The sequence below is a fragment of the Buteo buteo genome, chromosome 8 (genome assembly GCF_964188355.1).
Source record: "Buteo buteo chromosome 8, bButBut1.hap1.1, whole genome shotgun sequence".
In the NCBI taxonomy this organism is placed as follows: Eukaryota; Metazoa; Chordata; class Aves; order Accipitriformes; family Accipitridae; genus Buteo; species Buteo buteo.
In genome coordinates, this window is record NC_134178.1 from 47024452 (window position 1) to 47051881 (window position 27430).

General features: G+C 43.9%; 2 protein-coding genes across 26 annotated transcripts in view; one reads left to right on the plus strand and one right to left on the minus strand.

The window, feature by feature from the left end:
• The window catches only part of FAM131B (family with sequence similarity 131 member B), a 90622-nt gene that overhangs the window by 56766 nt on the left and 6426 nt on the right, over positions 1-27430 (plus strand). For 16 of the 17 annotated variants that reach the window (XM_075034630.1, XM_075034617.1, XM_075034621.1 and 13 more), the window contains one exon: positions 4684-4772. The exons of the other annotated variant lie outside the window; for it this stretch is intronic. The gene's annotated coding sequence lies outside the window, so the exon portion shown is untranslated. Of the gene's footprint in view, positions 1-4683; positions 4773-27430 lie in introns of those variants that run through there. 17 annotated transcript variants of the gene reach the window in all.
• Positions 1-27430, minus strand: part of CLCN1 (chloride voltage-gated channel 1) — a 64048-nt gene that overhangs the window by 18514 nt on the left and 18104 nt on the right. For 7 of the 9 annotated variants that reach the window (XR_012651414.1, XR_012651415.1, XM_075034611.1 and 4 more), the window contains exons 1-9: positions 22718-23122; positions 15285-15438; positions 14675-14806; positions 13001-13129; positions 12756-12889; positions 12319-12396; positions 7686-7764; positions 4811-4936; positions 427-511 (exon numbers count right to left, since the gene is read on the minus strand). Coding sequence is in view for 7 of the 9 variants with exons in the window: in XM_075034611.1 (XP_074890712.1) it covers positions 427-511; positions 4811-4936; positions 7686-7764; positions 12319-12396; positions 12756-12889; positions 13001-13129; positions 14675-14806; positions 15285-15438; positions 22718-22906 (1106 nt within the window). In the remaining 2 variants the exon portion in view is untranslated. Of the gene's footprint in view, positions 1-426; positions 512-4810; positions 4937-7685; positions 7765-12318; positions 12397-12755; positions 12890-12987; positions 13130-14674; positions 14807-15284; positions 15439-22717; positions 23123-27430 lie in introns of those variants that run through there. The other 2 variants (XM_075034613.1, XM_075034612.1) reach the window with 2 other exon arrangements.

Sequence of the window (27430 nt, forward strand, 5' to 3'; positions counted from 1 at the left end):
TTCTGACCTTGTAAAAGGGAAACTTCCTGGTTAAATCTTTTGTCCCATTTTTGTCAAGTGAAAAGGCCATACTTGTTACATCAGTTCATTTGGGGATGCCATCAAAACAGTTAAAGGGCCATTTAGTAAATCTATATCCAGAACCTAGACCAAGTTAGACTTACTTTTTTTCCCAGAACTTAATTTCTGAAAAAGTCATATATGGAAAGGAAATAACAAAGAGCTTGGTAATACCCACATTTCCTTCCTTACCCATTGTGCTACATGGGCACCATTTCTGAAGGAGGAATCCCAACAAGCAGAGGCCTTATTTGTGACAATCAAAATGTCTAAAAGAGATGTATGTAACTGTTTTGCAAAAGAATTCCTAACAGAGCTTACATGATAACCTTTGTAGAGCAAGGAGCCAGGTTCCTGGGAACTTACCCTATTACAGCAAATGCTGGCAGCTCTTGCAGATCAAAAGGGAAATCCATGCGAAAGTTCGTTCTGAACAGGGCTGTGATGGTATCTGCGAGAGAAGAAAGAGGTAGAGGAGGAAAGGGAAGATGAGAAGTTAAATGCCCTAAAAGCTAGGGGTAGGGACAGAGCAACTAGTTTATACGCGCTCCTGTGTGGTTTCACGACATTATATACACAATATTACAGACTGGCAGACTGCTCTGATTTTAGTAGTGCCTATTTTGAGCACTTCCAACCCTAGCACTCTAGATGGTACAGGTTTGTTTTCAGAGAATGTCTATATATTTTTACTTACAATCCCAGATTTTTAAAGGGTTTTATTTCTTTTCTTCCACCATCTATTCTCTAGAAAGTACTGACTCTGAAAACTCTCTTTGCCAAGGCAGGCAGTGCTTACATATCCAGAGAAGCTGTGTCATGCACAGTTGTGATTGCCTTCTAGAAACAAAACTCAGATCCTCTCTGAATTTATATCTGGAAAACTTTTGACTGGTACCAAAAGAATGAAAGTCTTAGAAATCAGAGATGGAAAATAACAGCTAAGCCCCATCTTCTTCAGCTCACCTCTCCTGGCAGTGTTGCACTGCTAAAATGACTCAGATGTTGAAACCTGTCCTGCTTTTAGCTGGAGGTACCTAATTGTGTGGAAACAGTAAACATCTGTATGCCAACAGGTGAAGTACAAATTAGCAATCTATGCAGAGTGGAAATGCAGCTGAATGAGGATGGATCTAAAACCCAACTTGCCCTGGATGAAAGATTTATTTGCACAATGAGGAAAGAAAAGAAGCAGTGAAAATCTAGCATTATATGATTATTACAGGAGGCATTAATTACTTGTTAATTGGCCAGACAGGACATTAAGGCATTAAAATCTGAGGCAGATTAAGAATGAGGTAGATGAGCTATTTAAAAAAATAATTCACCTTCTCTAATGAGCATCAGGGCTTCCAGGGCCTGGAGGGGGACTGATGGGTAGCATATGTGTTTAAGAAGGTTGTGGAGCAATGTGGTAAAGTGCAAAGAGACCTGTGCATTAGTACCTGGTAAATTGGTAATACATGTCTAGATTTTAAAAGCAAGCACAACCCTGTAAATACTTATTTTGAACCTCAAAGCCAGGAAAAAAACCCAGAAAGGTAATTCAAATGTATAAAAACTTTGTGATGTAGAGTTTTTCTTAACAAAACAGTGAAGCCAGATTAAGGGGAATGGTATTTATTTAGATTATTAAGAGGTCCCACATGAGGCTGTGGAGCCTCATGTAGAGGTCCACTGATCAAACAGCAAAAGGGAAAATATTATTATGGATCAGAAGCTACCCCAGAGAGAGAAAAAAAGTGAGTTTATCGTGTCAGTCATGTAATGATACATGTCATAGTACACATGTAGCAGGAGTTCTTGGGTCCCCATGGTGTTGAATGGATTTCTTCAGAGGTCAATATTGGAGCTGATTCTGTTTAACATCTGCATCAGGGTCCTAGATGTATAGGATAGAACTCACTTGTCAGTCACCATACTGAGCTGGGGAGGGAGAGAAGGGGGTGGTTTGTCACCTGGAGGGTTTCACACAGAGTGGCCTCCACACACCGGAGGAGTTGAACGGTAGGAACATCATCAATTCAACGAAGACAAATATTTAGTCCTGCACCTGGAATGGCAGGTGTGTCAGTACAGCCTGGGGGCCTAGTGAAGAGGAAAAGCTCTGCTCTCATGCCAGTGGGTCCTGGTGGAGACAATGCTTCATATGTGCTCTTGTGGAAATGAAAGCTGACCACTGGGCCACATCAGCAAAAACACAACCAGCTGGTAGAGGGTGGTGATTATTTCCCTCTGTATGGCAGTGATGAAGCCACATCTGGAAAACGCACTACAAACAAAATGTTACAAAACTGGGGAGAGCCCAGTAGTGAGCCCCAAGAAGGTGCAGGGCATGGGCACAGGGAGGGGCTGCAGGAGATAGGTCTACTCAGCGTGGAAACGAGAAGGCCCAAGGGGGTTCTAACAGCAGTCTCCCCTACCTCATGGGGAAGTCGTAAAGACACAGTGAAAGAAAAAGAGGCAATGGGCATGACTTCCAACATGGGAATTTTGTCTACATATCAGGAGCGAATGCTTCTTTTTGGGGAAGGGGTTCAGTGCTGGAACAGATGCCCAGGGAGGCAGCGGAAAGTTGTCCCTCCTGTAAGCAGGAATTTGGAGTAGAGAGCTCCAGGGGTCTCTTCCAAACTAAATCTTTCTATGATTCAGGATTTTCTGCGGAAGACGGCAAAATCTGCACGTGATGATACTGCATCAGTTTACCCTGGCTGGAAGCAGAGAGGACTGCATAAGAAAGGCAATGTTTAGCGTTGCTGAATGCAAAGTAATACAGTCGGGCAAGATTACTGATACATTAGAAAGGAATCTAATTTAACAATTGTATTTCAAGAAAGCGAGTTGTATCAGTGTAGACAGCGCAAAGAAAATGGTCTTTTTACCATTTTCCTAATTGCAGCTGCTAGAAATGTGCAAAAGCTGCATAAAAATGATATCATAATGCACAGTATTGCATTGCAATATTGTAATGCCTTCCAGTAGATCCATGCAATAGCCACACCTGCTTGGAACTCTGATCATTTTATCTCAAAAATAGTCTGGAAGAAGATGGCAAATGCTTGCCTAAGCAGAAAAGTTATTTCACATATTACGTATGAATTTGCAATAGTTTACATGTGGCACATGAACATTATAGGTAGGTGCACATAAGGGAAGCAGTTTCTTCCACTTTCAAGTACATTAACCCACCTCATACAAAGGCTTTCTTACTGGGTGATAATAGTAGCCATACAGGAAACCAGCACAAAGGCATCCGCTTCTCTACCGACTACATGACTTCTGGGAGTAGGCAAGAATTTAGAGGTTGTGAAGACTCTAGAGAGGGGGCCTAAGAAAAACCCTTGCATGAACAAAGACTAAAAAGACAGGGCTTGTAACTTTCAGAAGGAAATGAGCAAGAAAAGACAGGAAAGAAAAGTTAGAGCAGGCATGATAAAAGATCATAAAATAATGAATGACTTAGCTAGACAAAAGTTTCTAGTTCCTTAATACAAGGACAAGAATACTGGCAACACAGCCAAAGAAAATTCAGGCCTATGAAAAGGAACTATTTTTCATGGACAATTGGATCATGGAACTTTTTAACCCAGACAGTCAATGAAGCAGAATGTAAGGAGCCATTAATGTGGGTATTAAAGCTGTCTGGATGATTTTGAAGAAGGGACAGTAATTAAGAGGTTTCAGGATTAAGCTAATTTCTAATGATTTGGAAGATCAGCAAGGGAGCTAGAGTAGATAAAGTGAAGGATAGGAAACTATCTCCTGTCATGTATCTTTGAATTTCTTATATTTTCCTCTGGAAAGAACAGAAAGATGTGGGGTTTGTGACAGATCCGCTTTTGTGACAGATTGAATACCGCTCAATATGAGGCAGTGTTTCACAAACAAAGATGTAGTCACTTTCTACATTCAGGTAGAAAGTGTAGTCCCTTTCTACATTCAAGAGAATATTCAAGCCAAATAATGTTTTAGCACAAAAATATCCAACCCTGTGAAGTCAAGAGAGACATAAATTAGAGCAGTTTTAAGTAAGAGAACTGCCCACATAGAGCTCAGCTCAATAAAATAGATATAACTGTAAATATAAAAGATTAAGACATTATAAGAGAGAGGTTTACAAAGAAATGGTAGCCTTCTGCACCAGCTAGAACTCCATCCCCACAGTATCTGAGATTCTCTCCTGAACAAGCTTGTCCTGTGCTGTTTCTGTCTGCACAGATGTTCCACACACACTTCTCAGTTACTCAAGACAGTTATTCTTTCAGGACCTTCAGTCACACCATACCAATCCTGTAGCCTCCTAATCATTTTATCATCTCAATTTTCTAGACTATTTGGTTTTTGTGCTTCTAGTCAAGAGATGACAAAAGCAGGCCATGGCATTTCCAGCAGATCACAGCAGTATACGCTGCAGTATGTATTACGTCCTTTGGGATGGGATACCTCTGTGTCTGCAGCCTTGACATTATGCTGAGAAGAGGCAAAAATCCCACCTCAGAGGCCCTCTTACTTGCTGAGGACTCATATTCAGTCATTTTCAGTCATATCCCCAGCACACCTAGGAATAGTTTGGGTAATACACTTGATGACATAAGATACTTCCCTTTCTCTTTCCTTCTGTAGTGCTGGAAGTCACATGTCACGGCAGAAGTTTCAAACATCATACAAGGTTGTGGTTTTGAGGAAGATGGAAAAGAATAAATTAACAGAGCAACTTTTGTACAGAGAGTGGGAATGGCTCTTAGCTTACCTGCATCCTTGTTCCAAACAGCAAGGACTCGAAAAATGAAGGCACTAAAGGTAGCTGCAAAGAAACCTCTCCAATAATTGCGCACAGCAAAGTAAGTGGAAGTGACCTCAATGCTGAAAAGAACCCCTAGAAAGAGTTGGAAAGGGAGCAAAGTTAAAATCAGAAGTGTAACATTAGAAGTGTGAGAGAGGCTTCTAATAGCCTTCTAGAGCAGTGGTCTCCACACTTCTTTGATCACACACCCCTACCAATAAAAGATTTTTGAGCACATACCCCCCAATATATGTGTATTTATTTAAAAATTATATACATGTACTACTGTACTAATATATTATGTACAATATAAAACATACACAAAAAATAGAAATTAAAAAAGGACGAGATAAAGATGAAATAAACAAAACTTTAAAAATTTGTTTTACTTATTAATGGAACAAGAAAAATTTTGTTCTTGCTAAATATATGGACATTCTTCTTTATTTTTTAATATCTTGGTTTAACACTTTGTGATACAGTGATTCAAAGGTCTGGTTCTATGTTCAGTTTATTTTGATACTTGGTCTTAATGGCTGTCATAGCCAAAAAAGATATCTCATAAAGATACATAAATCCACATGCAAGAAATGCATCATTGGCTGTGCTGACTAAATCACGATATTATTTTTTCAATCCCATCCACCACATATGCAAAGATTTTTGTTGAAATGTGGATAATAAATTTCCATCTTCCCTGATGTCAATCAGTTGTTCTTCCAAACTAATCTGAAGGTGTTGAATTTTTATATCTTTAACAAATGGGTTCAAACCCCACTGAAACTCTTGATCTGGAAGATTTTTAAACAGGTTAGAAATTTCTGTTTCCAAGGGGTTTTTTTAAGTGTACACATATGAGAGTTTTTGTAGGTGACGCACTTACATTCTACTTGTACAGTTTCTTTTGAAAAGCAGTTACTTTCTCACCCACTGTTACAATGTCACTTTCACCTTGAAGGGATGCATTAAGTGTGTTTATTTTTTTAAAAGTAACTGCTAGGTAGCATGCTACTGACAGACGTGTGTCATCACAGAAAAGATCAGCAAATTCAGAACACTTCTTTTTTTGTAAAAGAAAAACATGTAACTGGTCTTTAAATTCAACAAGTCTTTTAAAAGCCCATTGCCACGAGATAACCAGCAAATATCTGTATGGTACAAAGGATTTTCGTGGTCACTCCCCATCTCATTAGGAAGTACTGTAAAGGTTCTGCTGTTCCAAAGTCTTGTTTTTACAAAATTAACCACATCAATGACATCCTGTAGTACTTTGTGCATATCTGGCTCCCATTTCTTTGCTGCAATAGCTTGCCTAAGAACAACGCAGGGAATGAATTTCACATGTGTTGCTGTCTATGTAACCTTCCCACGCAATCGTTTTCTTATGCCAAAGCAGCTGCTCCAGCAGTCATTACACTTGCACAGCTTTTCCATAAAACATTTTTATTAAAGAAGTAATTTACTGTTGAGAATGTAGCTTCTCTGGTAGGTCTTTCCTTTAGTGGCTCAAAGAAAGTAGTTCTTCATGCATTTCACTATCAAAACAGAATCTAGCAAATACCATAAGCTACATAGCAAGCCTCTCACACTGTGTAATTTGTACTGATACTCGTTCCTTCAAATCTGCAGCAATGTTTTCTATGCATCTTCCAACAGTGTTTGCTGACAAAGGAATGCATTTGTTTGCCACCATATTGCTTTCTGCATGTCACTGCAGCCATTTATACCATGGCAGGAAGAACAAGTGTTTCCCCAGTGGTATGTGGCTTTTTGTCTTTTGCTATGAAGTAAGAAACCTCAAAGAAGGCTTCTAAACATTTATCATTAAGTTCAGTGAAATTCTGTAAAGTACTGGATTGAATATCACGTAGCTTGAAACATCATTGAAAAAAAATGGTAGAGGTTTGTCTTCCTGTTCTGGACACTTAGCTTTTAAATGTTTTGCTAATTCTGCGGGCTTTATGCCACCATTAGGTAACTTCTTAAAGCACAGTATACACTTAGGGTGAGGTTCATCATTAATGATGGCAGATGTAAATCCATATTTAAAATAGCCTTTGATAATTTTAATTATTTTTTGCCAACTTCTTGTCAGATCTGATTAGCTGGTCATTGTTTGTACCACGTAATGTGGCTGATTAAGAGCCTGTACTAGGAGTAGGACAAGTGTCAGCTCTGCCATTTTCTTGTCATTCATCTGTGCTCACATTACTAGTAGTATCTTCAATCCCCTGTCTCTTTGCAGGAATCTTTTTAAGCCACTTGTCCATTTTGTGAGGGTTAGTTAACACTATATAATATAATTCATAAATCCACTTAAGTGGGCACACACTGATTGCAAGCCATTGCAATATGTTGAAAGTGGGTAAATGAGTGAGGACACCACTGTCAGCCCCCCGTGTTGTGAACAACTCTACACCCAGGACACCTCATGCACTGTATGTGACAAGCGGCCATCTGACATACGTACTGAGTGAGGGCACCACTGCCAATACATACACTCCAATATTAGTGAAGCTTAATTTAGTTCCTTTTTTTTTTTAATTAAAAAAACCACAGAGACATTCCAATATTTCCTTCCCACACCCCAATGGATCATCTTGCACACCCCTTTGGAGACCACTGTTCTAGAGAGCCTTCTACCCTTGCCTCCAGAAGGCTGACATGTGGAAAAAAGACTGTGTCAGAGATGCTGAGGAGGTTGGTAATGCTAAAAGTAAGCTTCTTTGCTCAAAGTAGATAACAGATCAAAAATACGGTGCAGGAAAGGGGGAGAGGAGAAGAGGACTATGCAGGAGAGGATTTAGGTACCTGAGAAAAAGGAAACAGAACAGCCACTTGCCTCCAAGTGGTGTCCCAAAGCAGCAGCCAACCCCCACAGCGCAACCCACAGTCAGGACATCCGTGTAATAATATGGCTGCTACTGGTGAAAGAGACAAAGAGAGACAGACAAACAGAAGAGAGAAGGACAGAAAGCAGAGTGTGAGTAACAGAATTGGCAGGTACAGACACATGCTGTCACCGGTCTCAGAGTTATAGCTATATTGATATTGCTTCTCCCTTCTGGACTGCTTCAAACCATTCAAAAGACAAGACCTGGCACAAGACAGGCATTTACCTGGAATCACATCTTCAAGACATGTGGAGAAGGCAGCAACTCATCTTGCATTGAAACATGCACATTGCTGTTACTGTAGAAGAAATGTCTTGTGAAAAATCCTCCAGAGAGTGGAGGGCCCATAAGTATATTTTACTCCATCTCTTTTACTTTAGCAGGGAATCTCAGGATGCATGTGTCTTACGGGTAGGTGAGTGGGTAACAGATCACCTAGTAAAGCTTGTGCTGTCCTGGTAAAAACAATCATGATAATAAAAGGAAAAGGAAGGTATAAAAGGTAGAGTCTCTCCTGAGGTTGTTTTGGAAGACACAGAGCTGTTGAAAGGGAGAAAATGCTCTTCCACTCTTTCTCTAAGATTTGGGCCTGAGGTACCTGAGAATGGTGAAAGGTGAGCAGATAGGTTTTGTTTTATTTTATTTTGTCTATATCCTAGGTAGTGTATAATACACCAGTGTTAAAAGCCTGTGTATTTGGTACTTTCTACTATCACGCGTTCCCAAAGTAGCCTGTTAGATCTCCCATGAGAGTTTTGAGACAGGGTGGTCCTGTGTTATGGTGGGAATCTAAGTGGCCAGACTGGATTCTAAGGCCAGAAGGCCATGAATTCCTGTTTTCCTGAGCAGGTGTTTGACAGACACTCAACCAAAAAGCGTCTCAAGGCTGTCTCTGCCCAACCCAACAAAAGAGGGTCATGGACCGTTCCCTGACCCGGAGGAATGTGTCCATATCCACAGCTTCGTCCTAGGTAACTTCTGGGCCCTGCTAGTGCCCCTGTGGCCTTAAGACATAATCATGTCCAGAACAGGGATGGGGTTCAGTTCAAAGTGTCTGGAATAGCGGGAGGGTTGTGTTACAGCCCACCAGCATGCTGATTGACAGCTTGAAACTGAGGGTACATGCCACATGGCCTGCAGTACGACAAGAGGTAGAGTTGTTTGAAGGTGCGAAGCCTGATGGGACAGCGTTGAAGAACAGTGTGAGCTAGAGAGACCTAGAGCAACTACCGAGAACAGCCTGTGGCATACAGCATCTCCCAGGACCCAGCGCTGTGTCAGAGCGCTGGTGCTGTGTAACAGCATAGGACTAGCCAGATAGACCAAAACAGACAAAGAGTACCAGAGTGCACTCAGAAAAAGTAGGCTGGCCACCTTTTGCTTGTTGAGGGCTAAATTAGCTTTTCAAATCCATTTTGAGGGCTCTTCAATAATACACAAGGTGATGTTCATCAGCAACACCACCAAGAAGTTATACACCCCAGGCATATGATGTGAAGTTGCAAGCTATGTCCTGAACTAAGGTCAGCTAAAGAATACATGACTCCCAGGTAACAGAAATCACTTTCAGCAATTTGGCGTGAATCCATAAGAGGAACCCAACTAGGGCTACAAAAGCTAACTTGCAGTTTGTTCCCATACTACAACGTTACCACAGACTCACAGCAAGTTTTAGTCTGGAAGGTACCTCTGAATGCTTCTTCTCCAACTCTCTGCTCAGAGCTGGGCTACCTTCAGGGCTAGATCAGGGAGCTAGGTGAGCCCTGAGCACCTTTAAGGGTGGAGATTCCCCAGACTCTCTTGACACCTGTGCCACTCCGAACCACCTTTGGGGCAAGGGGAGAATTTTTTTTAATGCATAGGTAGAATTTCCCTTGTTGCAAGTTATGCCTGTTGTCTCCTGTCCTTTCACTGTTCTCAGAATTTGGCTATTTTGTCTAACATCTCCTTTAGCTACAGAAGACAGCAATTAGACTACTCCCCCTTTAGCCTTCTCTTTTCTTCTCTAGCCTCTTCTAGTGAGCTATGTATAATGTGTCCTGCAGTTCCTGAGACTATATTAATTCCAAGCACTGAGAAAGAAACAAGAATTTTAGACTGTGTTATGGAAGGTTTTTTGGGTTTGGTATTTTGCATTGTTTTTTTACCGTTAAGAGACATACCATTCTCCTGTATACTACCAATGTTTCCACCCGACTGTGGTCTAAACCTTGGTTCAGAACCTGCTTTTTCTCAAAGTTTTTGGCAGACTTACAAGTTTTGCCTTGAAGCCTCAGGCTTCAGCTCAGGCTGTCTCCAACTTGCTATATTGCCCACATATACACAGCTCTCAGCCTCTCTCTTGCTGAACCTGATTTTCTTCCTGGCACATCTTTTCTCAAGCTTTCACCTGAAGAACCTCTAATTTGTAGCTGACAAACTATATTTCTTCCTTTTTTTTAAAGCAAACTAGAGTAAAGATCATTATTATTGTTGATGCAAGACCATGTTGCATTTGTCAGCTAGCTCATCCATTTGAAGACTATCAGAAAAGTAGTACATGGTAGAAATAAAGCCAACTTAGAAAAAACATCGCACTTCAAAAACTCCTTAAATTTCTGGGCACAGTAAACATGGAGAGAGGTTCAGGGCAGTGCATGGGTGGAAAGTGAAATGAAGGCACAACAAAGAATGGAGAACATTTTAAGACAAATTATTTATGAATATATTTCCACTGTTTTCGGAAGAAGTTACCACGTGCCTCTGGCACATGTGCTGTTTAAGGAAATTCTGTGAAGCAGAAGACTAGTACAAATGTGAGGGGACAGAGATAAATTTCCACATTTCTCCTCACAGTGGCATCACAGAAAGGTGGGAAGGGACCACTGGAGGTGTCTCCTCCAACTCCCTGCTCAGAGCTGTGCTAATTCCAAGGCTAGGTCAGGTTCTTGTCCAGGTGAGTCCTGAACATATCCAAGGGTGGAGATTCTCTGGACCCTCTGGGCACCTGTGCCAGCGCTGAACCACCCTGAGGGGATGGGTATATACTTTCCTTATACACAGTCAGAATTTCCCTTGTTGCAAGTTGTGCCCATTGCCCCTTGCTCTGTGCTGCTCTGAAAAGAGCCTGGATCAATCTTCACTAAAATCCCTCTTTAAGTGGTTGATGACATCAGGCAGACCATCCCCCTTTAGTGTTTTCTCCTTTAGGCTGAGCAAACACAGCTTCCTCAGCTTCTCCTCATAACCATTACTCCAACCTCCCAACCATCTTACTGGCCCTTTGCATCTCTTCTATATGAGGACCCCAAAACTTTGCACACTGATATTTCTGTTCTCCAGTCCACTGATGAAGTATTCATATAGTAGTCTCCTGTTCACATTATTGCTTCCTGTCATACTTGCCATCACCTTCTGCCCTTAGATGTTGCTACTCCTTACATGAAGGTTTTTTTTAACTTCTGTTCTCTGCTTGATCCTTACTGATTTTCTGGACAGCCCTTGGTGCTCTCCAGTTTGAACAATGTCCACAGCAGGCAGGGACTGAACAAGCTGCATCATTAGAAATCAGCACGTCAATAGGCGTCACTTTTCCTATAATCTTCCTTTTCTTTCACTGCCACCAGTTACAAGCAAAAACAAAGAACTCGTGTTGCTAGAGCAGAGAGGTATCCGTGGAGAACCTTTCCTGAGAGCAGGAAATCTCACAGCAAGAGGCTAAATGAGTTGTACATTAAATGTCACATATAGGAAGACACTTGCCTCCAAGAGGAGCCCCGAAGCAACATCCAACTCCAACTGCGCAAGCCGGCACCAGGAGGTCGAACTGCCTATGCACATTCTGGAACAGAGAGTGCAGCCAGAGAAGGGCATGCTGGGGTTAGAGGGAGCAAAGCCAAGGGGTTAGGATCCAGAACAATGAAATAAAGCAACAGCCAGCAGCAGATTCAGCCATTGCTATTACAAATAGCAGGCTCTACACACTTTAGTACTGTCAGCTGGTCTTCAGCAGTGACATCTGGTCCTTACGCACAGACAGGATCTACTCAAGTAGAACAGCACCGCCCATTGTTGTATTACACAGCCAGTTTCTGCTAAGAGCCTGTATGTAAAGCAGTTCCTACATTTAGCTATATATGCAGTTAATAAGACTTTTTTTTATACAACTAGTCAATACAGTGATCAGCCTGCAGAGGCTGTTCTGTGACAGCAAAAGCCTAGAGGCAGTGTCAGTGTCTATAATTAGCAATGCTGTATAAATTTGGCTTAAAGACAAATTGATCTTTGTCTGCAGCTACTTTTTTATACAGACAACGATCACAGTGCAAAGGTATCAGCATCATGATACTGAAAACTTGTCAAATGCATATTCCTAACCAGCCTCTGTGTAATTGGTAGGTAACATTGGTGGTCCTGCACAGTTACTTAACTGTATATCTGGCCTCCCACTATCATTTTCTTTCGCTTGTATTTTACTGCTCTATAGCAGTACAGTGAACTTCAATCCATGTTTCCTCTGTGTTTTGTGGCCTACCAAAACTATCCTAAGTGTCTTAGGAGTTCAACCTGTGGAAAAGCTGTATGCAGAGACATGTGCCTTACCTCATACACACCACAGAAGATTGACATGAATTTGCTGAGTACTGCAGCACAGATACTGGCAATATGCACAAAAGGACCCTGCAAGAGAAGGAGAAAAATCAGAGAGGGTTACCCTCTGGTTACCGACAGCCACTTAGCCATTGCAGATCTCAATTTCTCTCTGGCCATCTCAGCCAGTCCTCCAATCTTCTCCCCCCGCCCCCCCCCCCCCCCCCCAGAGAACACCTGACTTCAGTTCTTTGATGTTTTCCCTATCAAGCCTTTCAAAGTGAAAGGAAAATGGCCAAGAGAAGATAAATGCTGCTGGAAAGAGCAGAGCTTTGAGAAGAGGAATGGTGGCAAAAGAAAGAAAACACTTACAGACTCTTCTTTCACAGACAACCCCTTCCACCTCCCAGACCCTGGCCACTACTGCACATGAAAACAGCAATATTTACCTCTTTCCCCACAGGCATGCCACTTCCAAGCCCAGCTGTGAGGGCCACAACTTTGGCCACAAAAGCTTTGAGAGTGAGATATTCCTTGAGGACCACTCCTCTCATAATGGTCTTGAGCTCTGGGATCCCAGACCCTGAAAACAACAGCAGAGCAGGGGATGAACAAAACCTGCAGGCAAATGGAAGAAGAAACAGACAGAAACAAGACAGACAGAAACAGATCTTGCCATGCCTTCTGCCCTCACCAACAGCCTGCGGAGAGACGAGGTGGCAGAAAATGGCCGCAAACAGAATAAGAACAAGTGGGTATGTGACCCACGCCAGATACTGCATAGGAATGTTCGGGTGCAGCTCTCTGTACATCCACTTGTAGGCTGTAGGCAAACAAAGAAGTTGTCAGTCACTACAGCTGCTCCGAACAGGTTGGTAGACATCAGAGAATCACACACTTGCTAAATCTGCCCATACTAAATCTCCCTGAGAAATGCTATCCTAAAGTCCTCATTTTCTAAGACAAGCCTTGTTACATTTTGAGTACAAGTTCCCAGATAAAATGGGCATTCTGCAGGAACAGATAGAAGTGGCTCTCTGTTCTTAGACCCTATTAATACCTGTGCCCAAATGTGGTGTAAGAAGAGGTGTGTTACATGCAGTGTTGAGGATGAATCACTGTCCAGGGTCTTTTCATCTGGCAGCCTGAGGGCCTTATTTGGGTCCTGAAGGATGATAAACTGGTCCATCAATAGCTAGTGCCCTCTCCTCCATCTCAATCACATGAAAAATTGTTCCTTCACAAGAACTACCTTAAAAGCTCGGATTATGATTTGCCTTTCAGAGCAGCAGCATGAAGGGAGCTGTGCCAACTGTTAAAACAGCAGTGGTACCATTGCTCAGCCAGGTACAACAGCACGAACTGCCAAGAATCCAAACTGAACTGCAACTTCTTTGCCCGAGCTGGCTCTTCACACAGCAGGAGGCTGAGACTTGGTGGAGGGAAAGAAAAAAGCCCAAAGCACTCAGCTGCAGGGAGTATAAGGGACAGGGGCTCTCTGAGACTGGGAGGGTGAGGCAGACACCTGGTAGATGGGGAAGCTTTAGAGGGAGGAACGTTGGGCTGAAGGAATATTGGGAGCTTTGAGGAACTGCAGTGTGTGGCGGACATCAGAAGCCAAGACCTCTGAGAGGAAAGGGTTGGGGCGTGTGTGCAGCCCAGGATTGGGACACGGAGGGTAAGGAGAAAGGAACAGTGCAGTTAACAGGATGTGGGCAATGTTGTGTGTGCACCACGGCGGGGCACAGGGGGACTGGAAGATCTTGTAATTGTTATAGCTGGCAAAGGGGAGAGGGACCACAGGAAAAATGGAGGGAAGGGTTATAAGACAGTGGTCAGGAGATTTTTGTGAAGAGAACCGAAGGAGAGAGCACTATGTGGCCAGGTAGCAGGAAACTGCAGGGCACTGTATAAATAAAAATTGGATAGAACAATAATGAGGTAAAAAGCAGAAACAGTGCCAGGAGGGCATCTAAGAGCTCCTTCCCCTCCCCATCCCCCACGTGCTCAATATTCCTGGGGCGGATGGGAACCAGTATAATAGGAAGGACCACAGTACCACTTCCCTGTGCCCTACGTACTCAAGGGAGCAGGAGGGAAAGGCAGTCAAAATAATGGTTTGTCTATGACTCATCATACACATATCCTTTGCTTCTACCTGCTTCCAATTTTTTCCCTGCCATCCCTTTAAAGAACCTCTCCCCAGTTAACTTTTTCTCTACTATGTTGCAAGTACTTTACACTTCCCAGGCAGCAAGGGGTGAGGATGGACACCCATGTTAAAGGAGGGGGAACTTTGGTCACTGGGGTTTGTAAAATGTTCATATCATTTACCGTGTGCTTTTTGCAACACCTGAATGGGACCCACCCTGTAGGCTCTTCGCACTGGCATAATCCATTCCCCAGCTCACCAACGCCATGACCAGACCCAACAGAACCAAGAAAATCCAGTCCTCTCCAAGCTTCTTGGTGACGTATTTCTGGATGCGTCTAGCACAGTCTGCGGAGGGAAGAGCGAACCAGAAAAACTGAGGGAACATAGATGAAGCCTGTGTCTGTCTCATCTCTCTTCTCCTATGCTGAGAACTGGCTACAATAAGGATTTATTTGGAAGAATCACAGGCTTTGTGTTGAAGGACTGGTACCCATCCCTCTCTTACACATGGGGCAGAATTTAACATCTTGTGCACTAGCAGCAAAAATCTGATACAAGAAAGTCCTTTTTCTGCTGTTAGAGACCTGTTATGGAAAAAATTCTTAACTTCGGTCTGGTCTTTTTTCCAAACAGGTCTTGGCTCTTCCTAGGATGAAAGCTCGCGTGAGAAAGTCTTTTTGATCCACCATGATTCCTTTTCCTTCCTTCCCTGCTTCTTCCCAGTCACAATTTTCTTGTCTTTTTTGCCTTGCTTAAATTCCATCCCTCTGGCTTGCCTACCCAATATCTGGTCATAGGATAATGAAAGATGAATTGTCCCTACCTTGACATTTGGAATAGTGCTCTTCTTTGATCTCTACTTGACTCTCGCGTTTCAGGGGTCTTTCATTGTTCTTTTGGGCCCGCTTCTTATTCAGTAGTTTTGCTGCTTCCTTCTCTGCAAAGTCAGTTATCTGGTCTGTGTATTGGCCATAAAGCTAGAGGAGCAGAAAGCAAGAGATATCAAAAGGAAATCCTTCACAAATAGTATTAAAGATGAAAAGGCAGATCTACTAACAGTCTGAGGTGCAGACCCAAATGTACCCAAGCAGGAGACACAGACACAGAAACTCTCAGACAGATGCAGCTCATCTTCTTTTTTCCTTTTTCCTTTCTGGGTGCCTCTCTCCAGTCTCTCCAAAATCTTTTCATCTCCTTTTTGGGGGTACAAAATAAGGTCACAGAATATTAATTGCTTTCTAAAATCCTGAGAAAGAGCTGGCTGTGGTCTGAAGAGATTGAGCAGGCTTTTTGGAGGTACAAGAGAAGGTCAAAATAGTTCACATGAGGCTGCCACCCTCAGGGCTGTCTTACAGATTTCAGCAGCACTGTAAAACATCTCTGAAGGTTTCGAGAGGTATTACACTATCAAACAGGCTGCAGGAATGTCCTGCATCTGTTCCTCTTGCTGCCAAGGAATGCTTAACAGGGCACACGGCCACTGGTGGTGTCTGCGGAGGAAAAGAAGCAGCATCAGCTCAGAAATATCACAGGGTACTGCACACCTCCTCTCATTATTTACCAAAATCATCATGCTAAGTCCTCATGTATCTCCAGTTCCTCTGAATTTCCTAACTACTCAATCTAGTCTTTGTCTTCAGATACCAATCTTGAAATGCAGCTGGTTATATGCAATTCACAACTAACTACACGCACTTACCAATGACATTTCATACATGAATCTGTAGTAAACTTGGCAGCTGTGCCACCTTGTCAACAACAAGCGAGCTTGAAGGATCCTGACTGCATCCCCATGTTTGTTTATCAGATTCCCTGAAGAGCAGCTATCCTACCTCACTATTCCAGAGTACAGGTGGGGAAGGTGTGCATTTGAGAAGCAGAGAATAAGCCTCTCCTCCACACATGTCCTTCTATGAACCAGCTTTGGCTTTACCACCCAATGCACGGCCTGTGATCTTGGCACTTCCCACCTGCAGGAAGGTGACCCTTTGCTTCCTCCCCAGCCCAATATCTGGTTCTCCAAGATTTTCTGAGTGGCAAGAGGCAAGTGAGCAATGTTTTGATGAGCAAAATCAGACACTTCAGCTGGAGAATGACAAGACAGATGAGAGACATAAAGCACTACCACATGCTTAGGAGACATTTCTAGTTGACAGCTCCTCCTTTCAAAGGGGCACAGGAGATGTTGCTCCTATTCCCTTGAGATTAAAGAGATTCAGGGACTCACAGAAAGATTTACACTGGAAGGCACCTCTGGAGGTTTCAAGTCCAAGCCTTTGCTCACAGCATGTGAACTGCAGAGCCAGACCAGTCTGCTCAAGACCTTGTCCAGGCAACTCCTAAACATCTCTAAGGGTGGAAATTCCCCAGCTTCTCTCAGCAGCTGTTTCAGTGCTCTACCAATTCATATTTCTACATAACAAGTATGACTGAAGGTCCTAAGTAGTTTATTCATTTGCATATATTCCTCAAGAGACACTTGAGCCATGTGCAATAACCCCCTTTGAACACCCTAGTGTTTTATCACAGAACACACATCTAGGCTTTTTTAAATCATCCTGCTCTTAAGATGGCTTACCTGCTGCCTCTTAAACAAATTGATCCTATCTGAACATCTGAAAGCATTCTTCCATTCATCACTGTTTTGGAAGCTGACAAATTTAATGTAATTGTTAACCACAGGATTAGCAATACACTCTAGGCAAATTAATGCAGATTCTTTGCAGTGAGGAATGGCCATGCTCTGACCCCCATAATACAGACAGGACAGTGAAACATCAGGCTGAAGAATTTCATGTACAAGGTAAGCTATCATATATGGAATCCAGTCCTAAATAGCAGGCTGCTCCTTTTTTCTCTCACTGTGTCTGTTTCAGCCAGAAATGCAAAGTACTAGCAGATTTTAGACAAATGCATCTTCACATCACCTCAGCTAATGTTTCATTGCCTTTACATGGTCACAAGGGATGGGTTTATATCAAATACAGCTTAATCCAAACTATGAACTCAAACCTGTGCGAAGTATGATGTTCAAATTAGAGTCTTCCATCTGCCCAGATGGAACAGCATGACAGTATAATAGCATGAATGGTAAAAGTCCTCATATGGTATCCTAGTTCACTGCTTCTATCTGGCTGGAAAATGGTGCACTCAGGATGTGGGGAAAAAAGGAGTTGGTCTCCAGACACAAAAATGAAGGTTCTCGCCTGAAGAACAAGTTAGTCTCAACTCAAAGAATGCTTCATACATGTGCTTTGCTTCTCCAGAACTCTGGCAGTATTTAAAATGGTAGGAGATTGTGGGACACAGAAAGAATCTGGAAATCATAGGATGACCTTAAAGCAAAATTAGGTTAGGCAAGAAATATCCACTCCATTAGAAGACACGTAAAACTAAAAATATAACACAATAGGACTTAAACCGATCCTTCTGCTGATGCTCCTGCTCTAACACAAGAAACAAAAATTTTCTGAGCAGCAGAAAAACTGGAGAGAATTTTGAAAGATATCAATTACCACCTAAAGGGTTGAGCCAGAAAAGGTACTATCATGTCTAGCTTGGCTACATGCTGAGACCATGATAATGGTGCAAAACCAGCTGAGGGTATAAAGGGGGACCCACCCACCCCCATATATATATATATATACACACACACACACACATTTATTTATATACCACTAAAGGTGGTGGTGAGGGGGGAACCCCAAAAAAATCCAGGGAGAACACACAACCAGGATAAAGTTCATTTTCAGAGAGGAAGCATTTATTAATGTTTAACTGTAAACCAGCAGGGTTTGCCTTTCCAAAAAAGATGGGGAGGTTTCATTGCTTGAGTAATGGAGGAAAAGCTGCACAGAATCTCAGTAGAAAATATGTACAGCACCACAATCTCAAGCCTTTTCTGGGAGCTATTTTCTGAGAACTCAGCACCTGCATAAAACTGCCCTCCTCTCACCATCCAAAGCCTAGGCTATTTCCCATGCCACTCAGGCAGAACCATATGTGCCCCACAGCATACGCCAGTCCTGAAATCTGTCCTGGCTTCAGCCCAGCCGGTAACAAAGCACCGGGCAGCCGCTAGCCCACTGCCCCCCCCACCCAGGACACGGTGGGATGAGGAGAAAATATAACGGCAGGCTCGTGGGTCCAGACAAGGACAGGGAGGGATCACTCCCCACAGGTCACGGGCAAAAGACAGGCTCAACTCGGGGAAGGAACAAAATCAATTTAACTTACTACCAATCAAAACAAAACAAGGATATTGGGGAGTAAAACCCAACCTGAGAACACCTTCCCCGCAGCCCTCCCTCCTTCCCGCCTCAGCCCCACTCCCGGTTCTCTCCACCTCCTTCCTCCAGTGGCACAGGGGGACGGGGAATGGGGATTGGGGCCGGTTCCTCACACCTTGTCTCTGCCGCTCCTTCCTCCTCAGCGGGAGGAGGACTCCGCACTCGGCCCCCGCTCCGCTGTGGGGTTCGTCCCTCCCACGGGAGACAGCCCTTCACCAACTTCTCCAGTGTGAGTCCTTCCCGCGGGCTGCAGTTCCTCACAGACTGCTCTGGTGTGGGTCCCTTCCACGGGCTGCAGTCCTTCAGTCACAGACTGCTCCAGGGCGGGCTTTCCCATGGAGTCCCGGCCATCTTGGGGGGCCTCCACTCCCCTCCATGGGCTGGGGGGGGAACAACAGCCTGCTGCCTCACCACGGGCTGCGGGGGCATCAGCCTCCTCAGGCGCTCCTGCTTCTCCTCCTTCACTGACCTCGGTATCCACAGAGAAGTTCCTCTCACATTCCAATCCCCCGACTCAGTGGGGGTTCCGCTCTTAAATCTGTTCTCCCACAGGTGTTACCACTCTCACTGAGGGGCTCGGCCTGGGCCAGAGGCCGGTCCGGCTTGGAGCCCGGGAAGCTTCGAGCAGCTTCTGACAGGAGCCGGCCCTGCGGCCCCTCTCCTGCTACCAAAAAAACCTGTGCCACACAAACCCAAAACAAAATATCTTCCCCCAGCACGGCCAGTGCATATTGTTTTTAATCTGCTGCTCCTGGCCCTTGAGGCAGCCTTGGGCTCTACTGCTCGTCCCTCTCACTACCACCTTGTAGTCATCCTGCTATTCCTGAAATGATCTTCCTTAGGGTTTTTTTTTCTGATGGATCACAAAAGAGTAGCCATATTTGGTCTCAAAGATGAAATGTCCCCAAACTCACTTCATAAGTAAATTTAAATGTCAGTGAGAAGTCTAGGCTCAACTGCTTAGACACAGAGCCAATGAGGCACATGTGAAGGGTGGGGGACAGCAACAAAATAATAGTTCTTCCTGAAGAACAGAAGGCAAAGGGGAGATCTAACAGCAGTCCCACCACCTGAAGGGAGAGGGGGGTTGGAGGGAAACATCAGAGCGAGACTTCTTGGCGGGGCACGGTGAAAGACAAAAGGAAAAAGGCTTAACTTGCAAGAAAGGGAATTCAGTGCGAAAGGAAAACATGTCCCCATCCACCCCGTCTTGAGGGTGGTTCAGCACAGGAACCCAGAGGGGCTGGGGAATCTTCTGTCCTGCAGATGTTCAGAATGTGCCTGGACAAGGCCCTGGACAACCTGACCTACGTTTGGAGTCAGCCCTGCTGTGAGCAGGGGCTTGGGCTAGAGACCTCCAGAGGCCCCTTCCACCTACATCTTCCAGTGGGCCTGCTATTCTATATTACTGCATTGCCTAATTACTTATTACACATCCCTCCCACTACACCCATCTGTGTGTTGCTGAGTGAGCTCTCTGCCATGAACACCCTTTCTATAGTCATGAATAACACAGCTTCTAGATACTTCACCAGCTGTAGCTGCTATCTCATGCAGAAAGAAAACAATACAAAATCCTACAGTGTATGAGAATGTATATTTTTATCAAAGTATATTACATCATCTATCATATATCTACTGTTATCTTAATTGTCCAAAAGTATGTATATATTACTATTATTATCCTACTACTATTATTATTTTATTATCTATTAACCACTATATGGGTTTTGACCATCAATTACCTGAAGGTCCCAGGCCAAGGACCAAGATTTCACTGTTCTGGGGCCTGAGTAAACCCAACCAAATCACAGAGCCAGTCTGAAATAGCTTCCAACCTACATACAGAACAGAAGGCAACAGCTAGCAAAAGAAAAGGGCACAGTAGAATCAAAATCTCTCTCTGCCAACTGTTTTTTCACATGACAGTGGGGAAAGAAATCTTAATGGTTACTCTGCATGGAAATGGATGAAAACATGCGCAGCAGGTTGTTTTTCATGCTAATAACGTAAGTCTGCATGTTTGTACAAGGTGTACATTAGCATACATATTTATACTTTATCTGCATGTGCGTGAATGGCTAGCAAAATATACACATGCACAGCAAGCCTGGTTTTGCCAGAATATGTCTGCATACAAAGTTTCATATATAAACATGCATGCACATGTGTACGTGACTGTTTATGTAAAAGTATTTCTAGGGCATATTTGTCAGTAAATCTATAAACATGGCTGCCTGTTTTTTAGGTTGCAAATTGTGTTCACAAATGAATACTTGCTTGGGGGGACATACTGCCTGAAGCTGTGCATGGGAACGCATTTGATGGCCTGCGTGTTTGTGCATGAGGTTGTCTGTCTACATGCATTGACCAGTATGCCTCTGGAGCTGGGAACAAAGACACTCCAGTGCCAGGGAGCAAGAGCATGGAGGTGGGTTGTATTGCCTCACTGTGTCATCCGCGCCTGCTTGTGAGAGTGGTTTTAGATGTGTGAGACTAGCATATTGGGTGGATACACAGGAACTGGGATGGTTTTGTGCATGGATGTGCTTTACTGGAGAAACAGTTTGCATCGCTCAGCTCCCCCCACCCCCAGCTCACTAACGGTTTGTGCAGCACAAGGTGCATTCCCTGAAGGCACCTCAGCTCTCCAGCCCTAGGCATTGCTCCAGCTGGGCGCACATACCTCTCCATCCCATCCCACCCCATGCTCACCCTGTTAGCATGGCTGCTGCAGCCAAGCCATTGCCTTGCATTAGTGTAAATAAAGCATAAACTGCTCCAGTCAGACCTCTGTCCAGACGCCTTCCTGTTTGTGCTGCTGCTTCCAAATCAGCCAGGGAGTGGTTTTGGAAAAGTATAGTGTAGGAGACATTTGCGAACTCTCAGGTGGTTTAGACAGTTTCAGAAGAGAAATTCCTGAATATGGCCATGGAACTGATTCTGTGATCTTTTGCAATGTGTCACATATAGTCCTCACTGGGATACTTATCTACTGGAAGAGATTTTCTTGGTGGCAAATGTGGCTTTTTCCCTATCAGTAAATCACAAAAGTCTCCTGGAAATGATGAATGCATCCCCTCCCTCATTGCCCAATTATTCACTTAAGTATTCATGTAAGGGGATTTGTATTCATGTAAGGAGAAACATCCTCTCTGTATGAATTTCACATTCACATGCTCTCTTTCTCATCATTGCTCTAAAGTCCTCTTACGTCAGCTTAGTCTGAGCAGAGCGGTAGGTAATAAGACACCAGAACTCTGCTGTAAAACCTCCCCTTTTCAGGAGGCTGTCCCAAAAGGAGAGGTAGAGGAGATAGAGTGGGTAATGGAACAAGAAGCCATAACCAAAGTCCCAGGCATTTTTCTGAACTGCTGCTTGTATGAACCAGAGCAAGAGTCAGGTCAAATTTAAGGGTTAGAAACTCTCTCACTTACAGCTCCCCTAAGAGCTACCAAAACTAGCAATATACATGTATGGATCTATGACCATGAATTGCTTTTTGGTCAGAGAAAAGCCAGAACAGAGCTCTGCTTGACTTCCTCTATACAGCTGTGCAGACAGATACCTATCTATATACATCACTGTCCTCTTTGGTTTTATTCACTCTTCTGCTCTACTTAATACCACTATGCAGCTGAAGGCAGCTGCAGTTTCTCTTTGCTGTTACAAACACATTAATGGTCTGGTTGATTTTTCCCATCCCAGCTTGCCCCTTCTAACTCTCTTTGTGCCCATGGCAGATGAAAACAACCCCTGACTCAAAATGCTGATAGCACTCCTGGATGCAAGTACAACCGTGAAAGTCAATGCCTGACCTGGGAGTCAGCAAGCAAAGTGGAGAGTTGGCAGGATTGGGAAGGGACAGGGGGGTGTGCTCTACCAGCACCATCCTGGGAGCCCCAAGAGCCTACGTGATCCCAGGGAGACCTGTGCTGCCACAAACATCCCGGTTATCCAGCCCTACCTGTGGGTAGCTGAGGGAGTTCTCCAGGTATTGCAGGTCGTCCCCTGTCCCCCCGGCCTCGTGTCCTGCCTCCAAAGGTATCCCGTAACGGGTGCATTTCTCAAAGCAGACATAGTCGTATTGCGGTGTGCCCTCCCACAAAGCTGACTTCGATCTGGATTCCTGCGTCATGGTCTCTGAGCTCTCCATGCCTCTACTCTTCCTGACGCTCAGTTGTAATGGAGCTGCCACTCTGGGCCTTACCTAGAACCACCACATGTTCTGGCCAAGAGCATGGCCTCCACACTTTCTTCTGCTCCCTCCTTCCTTTCTTTCTCTCCTCAGACCACTCTGACTTGTCCTGTTCCTACACCCACTTTCTCTCTGCCCCTCCTCCTCCTCCTTGTGCCTCTCTCCCTTGCTCCCCTTTCTGCTCAAAGGCAGTGACTGCAGGGTTTAACTATATTTATAGCAACCTTCCTCTGCCACATGATTCCCCAGTGCCGTGTCTGATCTCAGCAAAAGGTGCTAACTCTGCTGGGATTGAATATCAGGTGTGGGGAAGAGGGGAACTCCTGAAGGAGAGGGAAGGGCGGGGGGGGGGGAGAGAAGGCAGTAAGACAGACACAGCTAGAAGGACAGACACAGAAAGCAGACAGGAGGAAGCAGAAATTATTATCCAGGAAATCTCTTCTTTCACACCTCTCCATCCTAAGCAAGCCATATTTGCAATGAGAACAAAATTCAGTGGTCTTCCTCGTTCTCTCCCCAGATACCAGCTGTCCAAAGACTGAGTGACAATCATAAAGATGCCAGGAGCTATGGTGAGATAGAACAAGATGGACACTCAGCATCCCAAGACAATTCTTCCAAGTCCATGGTCCAAAGGAGAAGCAGCAAGCCCTAATGGAGAAGTCAGGCATCCTTGTAAACTGCTGAGCGTTACAGCTTAATCTCAGCCTTCCCATGAGGAACAGTCTATGCTTTTGAAGAATGTCACCAAACTGCTCTGTGGGTATTCAATTATGGGTATATGCAGAAATTTATTCTTCTTGATGCTCACTTTTCCACAGGCTAGACCATTCAACAGCTTCTCCTCTCTACTCTGCCACTTGTTTCTCAGCCAGGCAAAAAAGCAATAAGCTCAGCCAACACCAGTGAGCTACAAGCCAGGGACAGGAATGAGAAGCATGTTCCAGCAACATGGTCTAGAGACACCGCCCAGTACTGTCAGTGAGCTGCCTGTAACCATATGTCTTTTGATGGCTATTAATCAATGAAGAGCAGTGAGTTCAAGATCCTAGAAATTGTGTACAAGAAAAGACCCCACATGCCTCAGACACAGTCACTAAAGAGGTGCTATTAACTCATTCTTCCTCCTCTTGTACACACTCAGCTCTCCAGAATAATGATTTCCAAGCTTCTCACACTGTAGGATAAGCGATTCACAGGCAGGATGGGGGGGAGAGAGAGAGGCAAAACACCCTTCGTTTGGGTCCAGAACAGTAGTCTCATAATCTCAATTTGCAGACACCTGTAAAACATTTCTCTTGGAGGCTCATTTTGCTTTTTCTCAGTCTGCATGGTCCTCGAGAGTGGGGTACAAAGACAGTCTCCAAGAAGAAGACACACTTGATTTCCTCCATAAACCACCTCTCCACCTCTTCCAATGTTTCTGCTAACAATATCCATATGGGTACCCATTGGCAATAATATCCATATGGATATTGTTAGTCTGTACAACCCACACCTGGTAGCAGGCCAGGCAAGCTCTGAATATTTACAAAAGCACTATCAATGCTGCCTCAATACATATAGGCTCATCTGTTTCATTCTCACCAGCACTCACTTTACTGTCAATAAGCCATGTTTCCTGGAGGAAGACTGTGGCCCATCAGTAGGACAAAACTTGTAATGAACCACCTTAAGGAAGAGTTTCTAAGTGACTGTGTCTAGGAAGTCAGAGAAGAACATTTGGATACCCTCATAGATTTCCATCATAAAGGCATTCACTGTTCCCAACCTATTGAGATGCTTTTGGAAGACCAATGTCACTATGGCTTACATAAAAAATGATGCACAGCATATACTATACAGTGTACAAAATATAAAAAACTGTATAGAATGTGTGCATCATATATAGAAAACCTAAAGACCAACCACAGTAAGACCCAGCAAACATCAAAGCTATAATACAGCACCAGATCTTCAGTTACTATTACATTTACTGGAGGAGAACAGTCATCACAGCCACTGGAGAAAACTAATGGGAACCTTTACCCAAATGTGCACTATTCTAGCTCTTGTTTTTCAAGAGGCACAAGAATAGCACATCAGAAATTGCTTCAGTGTAAAAAAGAACCCCCTACTGCCAGCTAATCAAACTCTACCGTCTCTCTTGTATGATACTGTCGTGGAACTTCCATGGAAAATAATTATATAATTATAGCCTAAAATAAGATGATCCTCCCCTGAAAGGTTTTTACCAAGAACTGTCCCTCTCAGCCTCCAAAGTGTCCCCAGCCTCACTCACCTCATCTATAAAAGCATGAAGGACCCCAAGGCCAACATTCACCAAAAGACTCCAGATGCTACTCGAACAAGAAACCTTTACTATCCTCATGAGGAAGACAACCCACAAAACTCCCACGCCATCACATGTAATACACCTCATCCAGTGCACCAAATGGGAGACTGATAACTGTACAGATGAAACTGAACAATCATTATACACATAGTGGTACATGTGTACACTCTAAGGACTTAGCATTTATCTCATTCCCAGTGGGACAGCACTTCTCATCAAACAATCTTTCTACCTCTGATCTCTGCACCCTGATATTGTCTACCAAGGAAAAGACTGAGAACTGAAATTCACCATTCCAGTACATGACAAAATATATGCCACCTGTAGAGATACTGGATTTCTGTCACATTATTTCCTGTGTCCTGAACACTAATCTTATGATGCTCCACAACTCATAAATCACCCCTCTTGCTCTTTCCCCTAGGAGGAAAGCCTTTTGTCACCTCTCTGGGCACAATTAACATCCTCTCTATTCCACAGTAATCTTTTGTCACAGCCTCACTGACACTGGTCTAGTTAAATTCAAAGCAGCTACTCTCAACTTGTATGTGCTCTGAGATCTGCTGCTTCTGTTTCAGACTCAGAGAAGAACTTGCAGACCCAATACCTGACCCACTTTTTCCAGCTGGCACAGCTGACCTAATGGAAGGTATTGTTCCAGCTCTACCCATTGTCTTGTCCGTGTTTTCAGATCAGCAGAGTCCCAAAAGTACAGAACACTGAGCACAACCTGAAAAGATCTGCCTTTCTGAACTGCTGCTGCCCAGCAACTGCTGTCAAGTCTCCCCTATCACTTTTCCTGTAATTTCCTGCCACAGTTCTTTATATATTTTCTTTATTGCTCATCTGTCCTAGGCCTAGCTCTTCCCTTCTGCCAGAACACAGCAATGTAGTACTTCTGTTGCTTGAGAGGTTACCAACCGACTCAGAAGACTACCACAGAAGTGGAGGAAGATGTAAAAAAAGAGGAAGATGTAATAACCATCTTGCACTAGTCACAAGCACAGATGACCTGTACGTATGGCTTGACTCCTCAGGTGCTCCTAAGCCTCTTGAAAGGGCTCACAAAAGTTTCTAGACTGCCCCACAGCCCATGAGAGGAAGGGTACACAACCTGCTCATACACCATTTTTTTCTTTGCCTATTACAGGCCCTAGAGGGACTCCAAAGCATGTTTCTGTGGTACTTCCTTCAAGCAGGACATCTTCATGACAGATGAAACTACAGCTACAGCCCAAATCAGGGCCTTGGGTGAGGAAGAAGAAAGGAATAGAAGTTAGAAGAACTCTCACCCAAGATGGGTCTCCTCTGCAGTCAGCCATCTATCCTTCTCCCTCCTCTTCCCAGTTTTCTCTCAGACCTTCATTTTTCTCTCCTGAATGCTTTTCAGGATGCAGAAACATAATTCCTAGCCTTCCCATCCTACTGCCTTTATAGTGAAAGCTCTGATAGTATGGGGGGAGGGATGATTGAAGACTTGCACTTCTCTCATGGTCCTGTCCCAGGAGATTTATCACCTGAAATCCCAGTGCTGTTAATCAACAGTGACACACTTAATGTTGTTCCCTGTGCCCTGCCCACACAATTATCAGACATCATACTAACTTATGAGCCTTCTGCTTATGTAAGAGCTTTTTGTTTGTTTTTTTCTCTAGCAGATTCATCCTAGACCACTTCATGACCTCACTGTATACAAACCTTATAGCCCACCACCAGACTGCAGCCTCCTCTGGAACGAAACATAAGGTCTTTTTTTCAGCTGCCACCAACACTGCATGCACAGACATTATAGCAGATGGCGATGCAGAGACCTCTGCCACCCTAGACTGAAAGGAGTTGAATTTGCGGGGGCAGAGTTACTGTTACGCAGAACGATACATGTAGAATAGAAAAATAGTCATTTAAGAATAAAGAAAAAAATAATATTCTGTGCTTAAGAGAGCTCAGTCCAAGAGGTCCATAAGGCTGTGAAGGAGAAAATATAAAGGATAGGCTATGAGACAAAAGAAACTTTAAAGGTGAAAGGGAAAGGGCGAGTTTTGAAGGAGGAAGAGGAGAAAGGTGACAAAAAGAGGACTACTTAATAGTAACAGGGTCTCTAAGAGGTAAACACAGAAGCAATAAGAGACAAAGCACAGAAGGACATG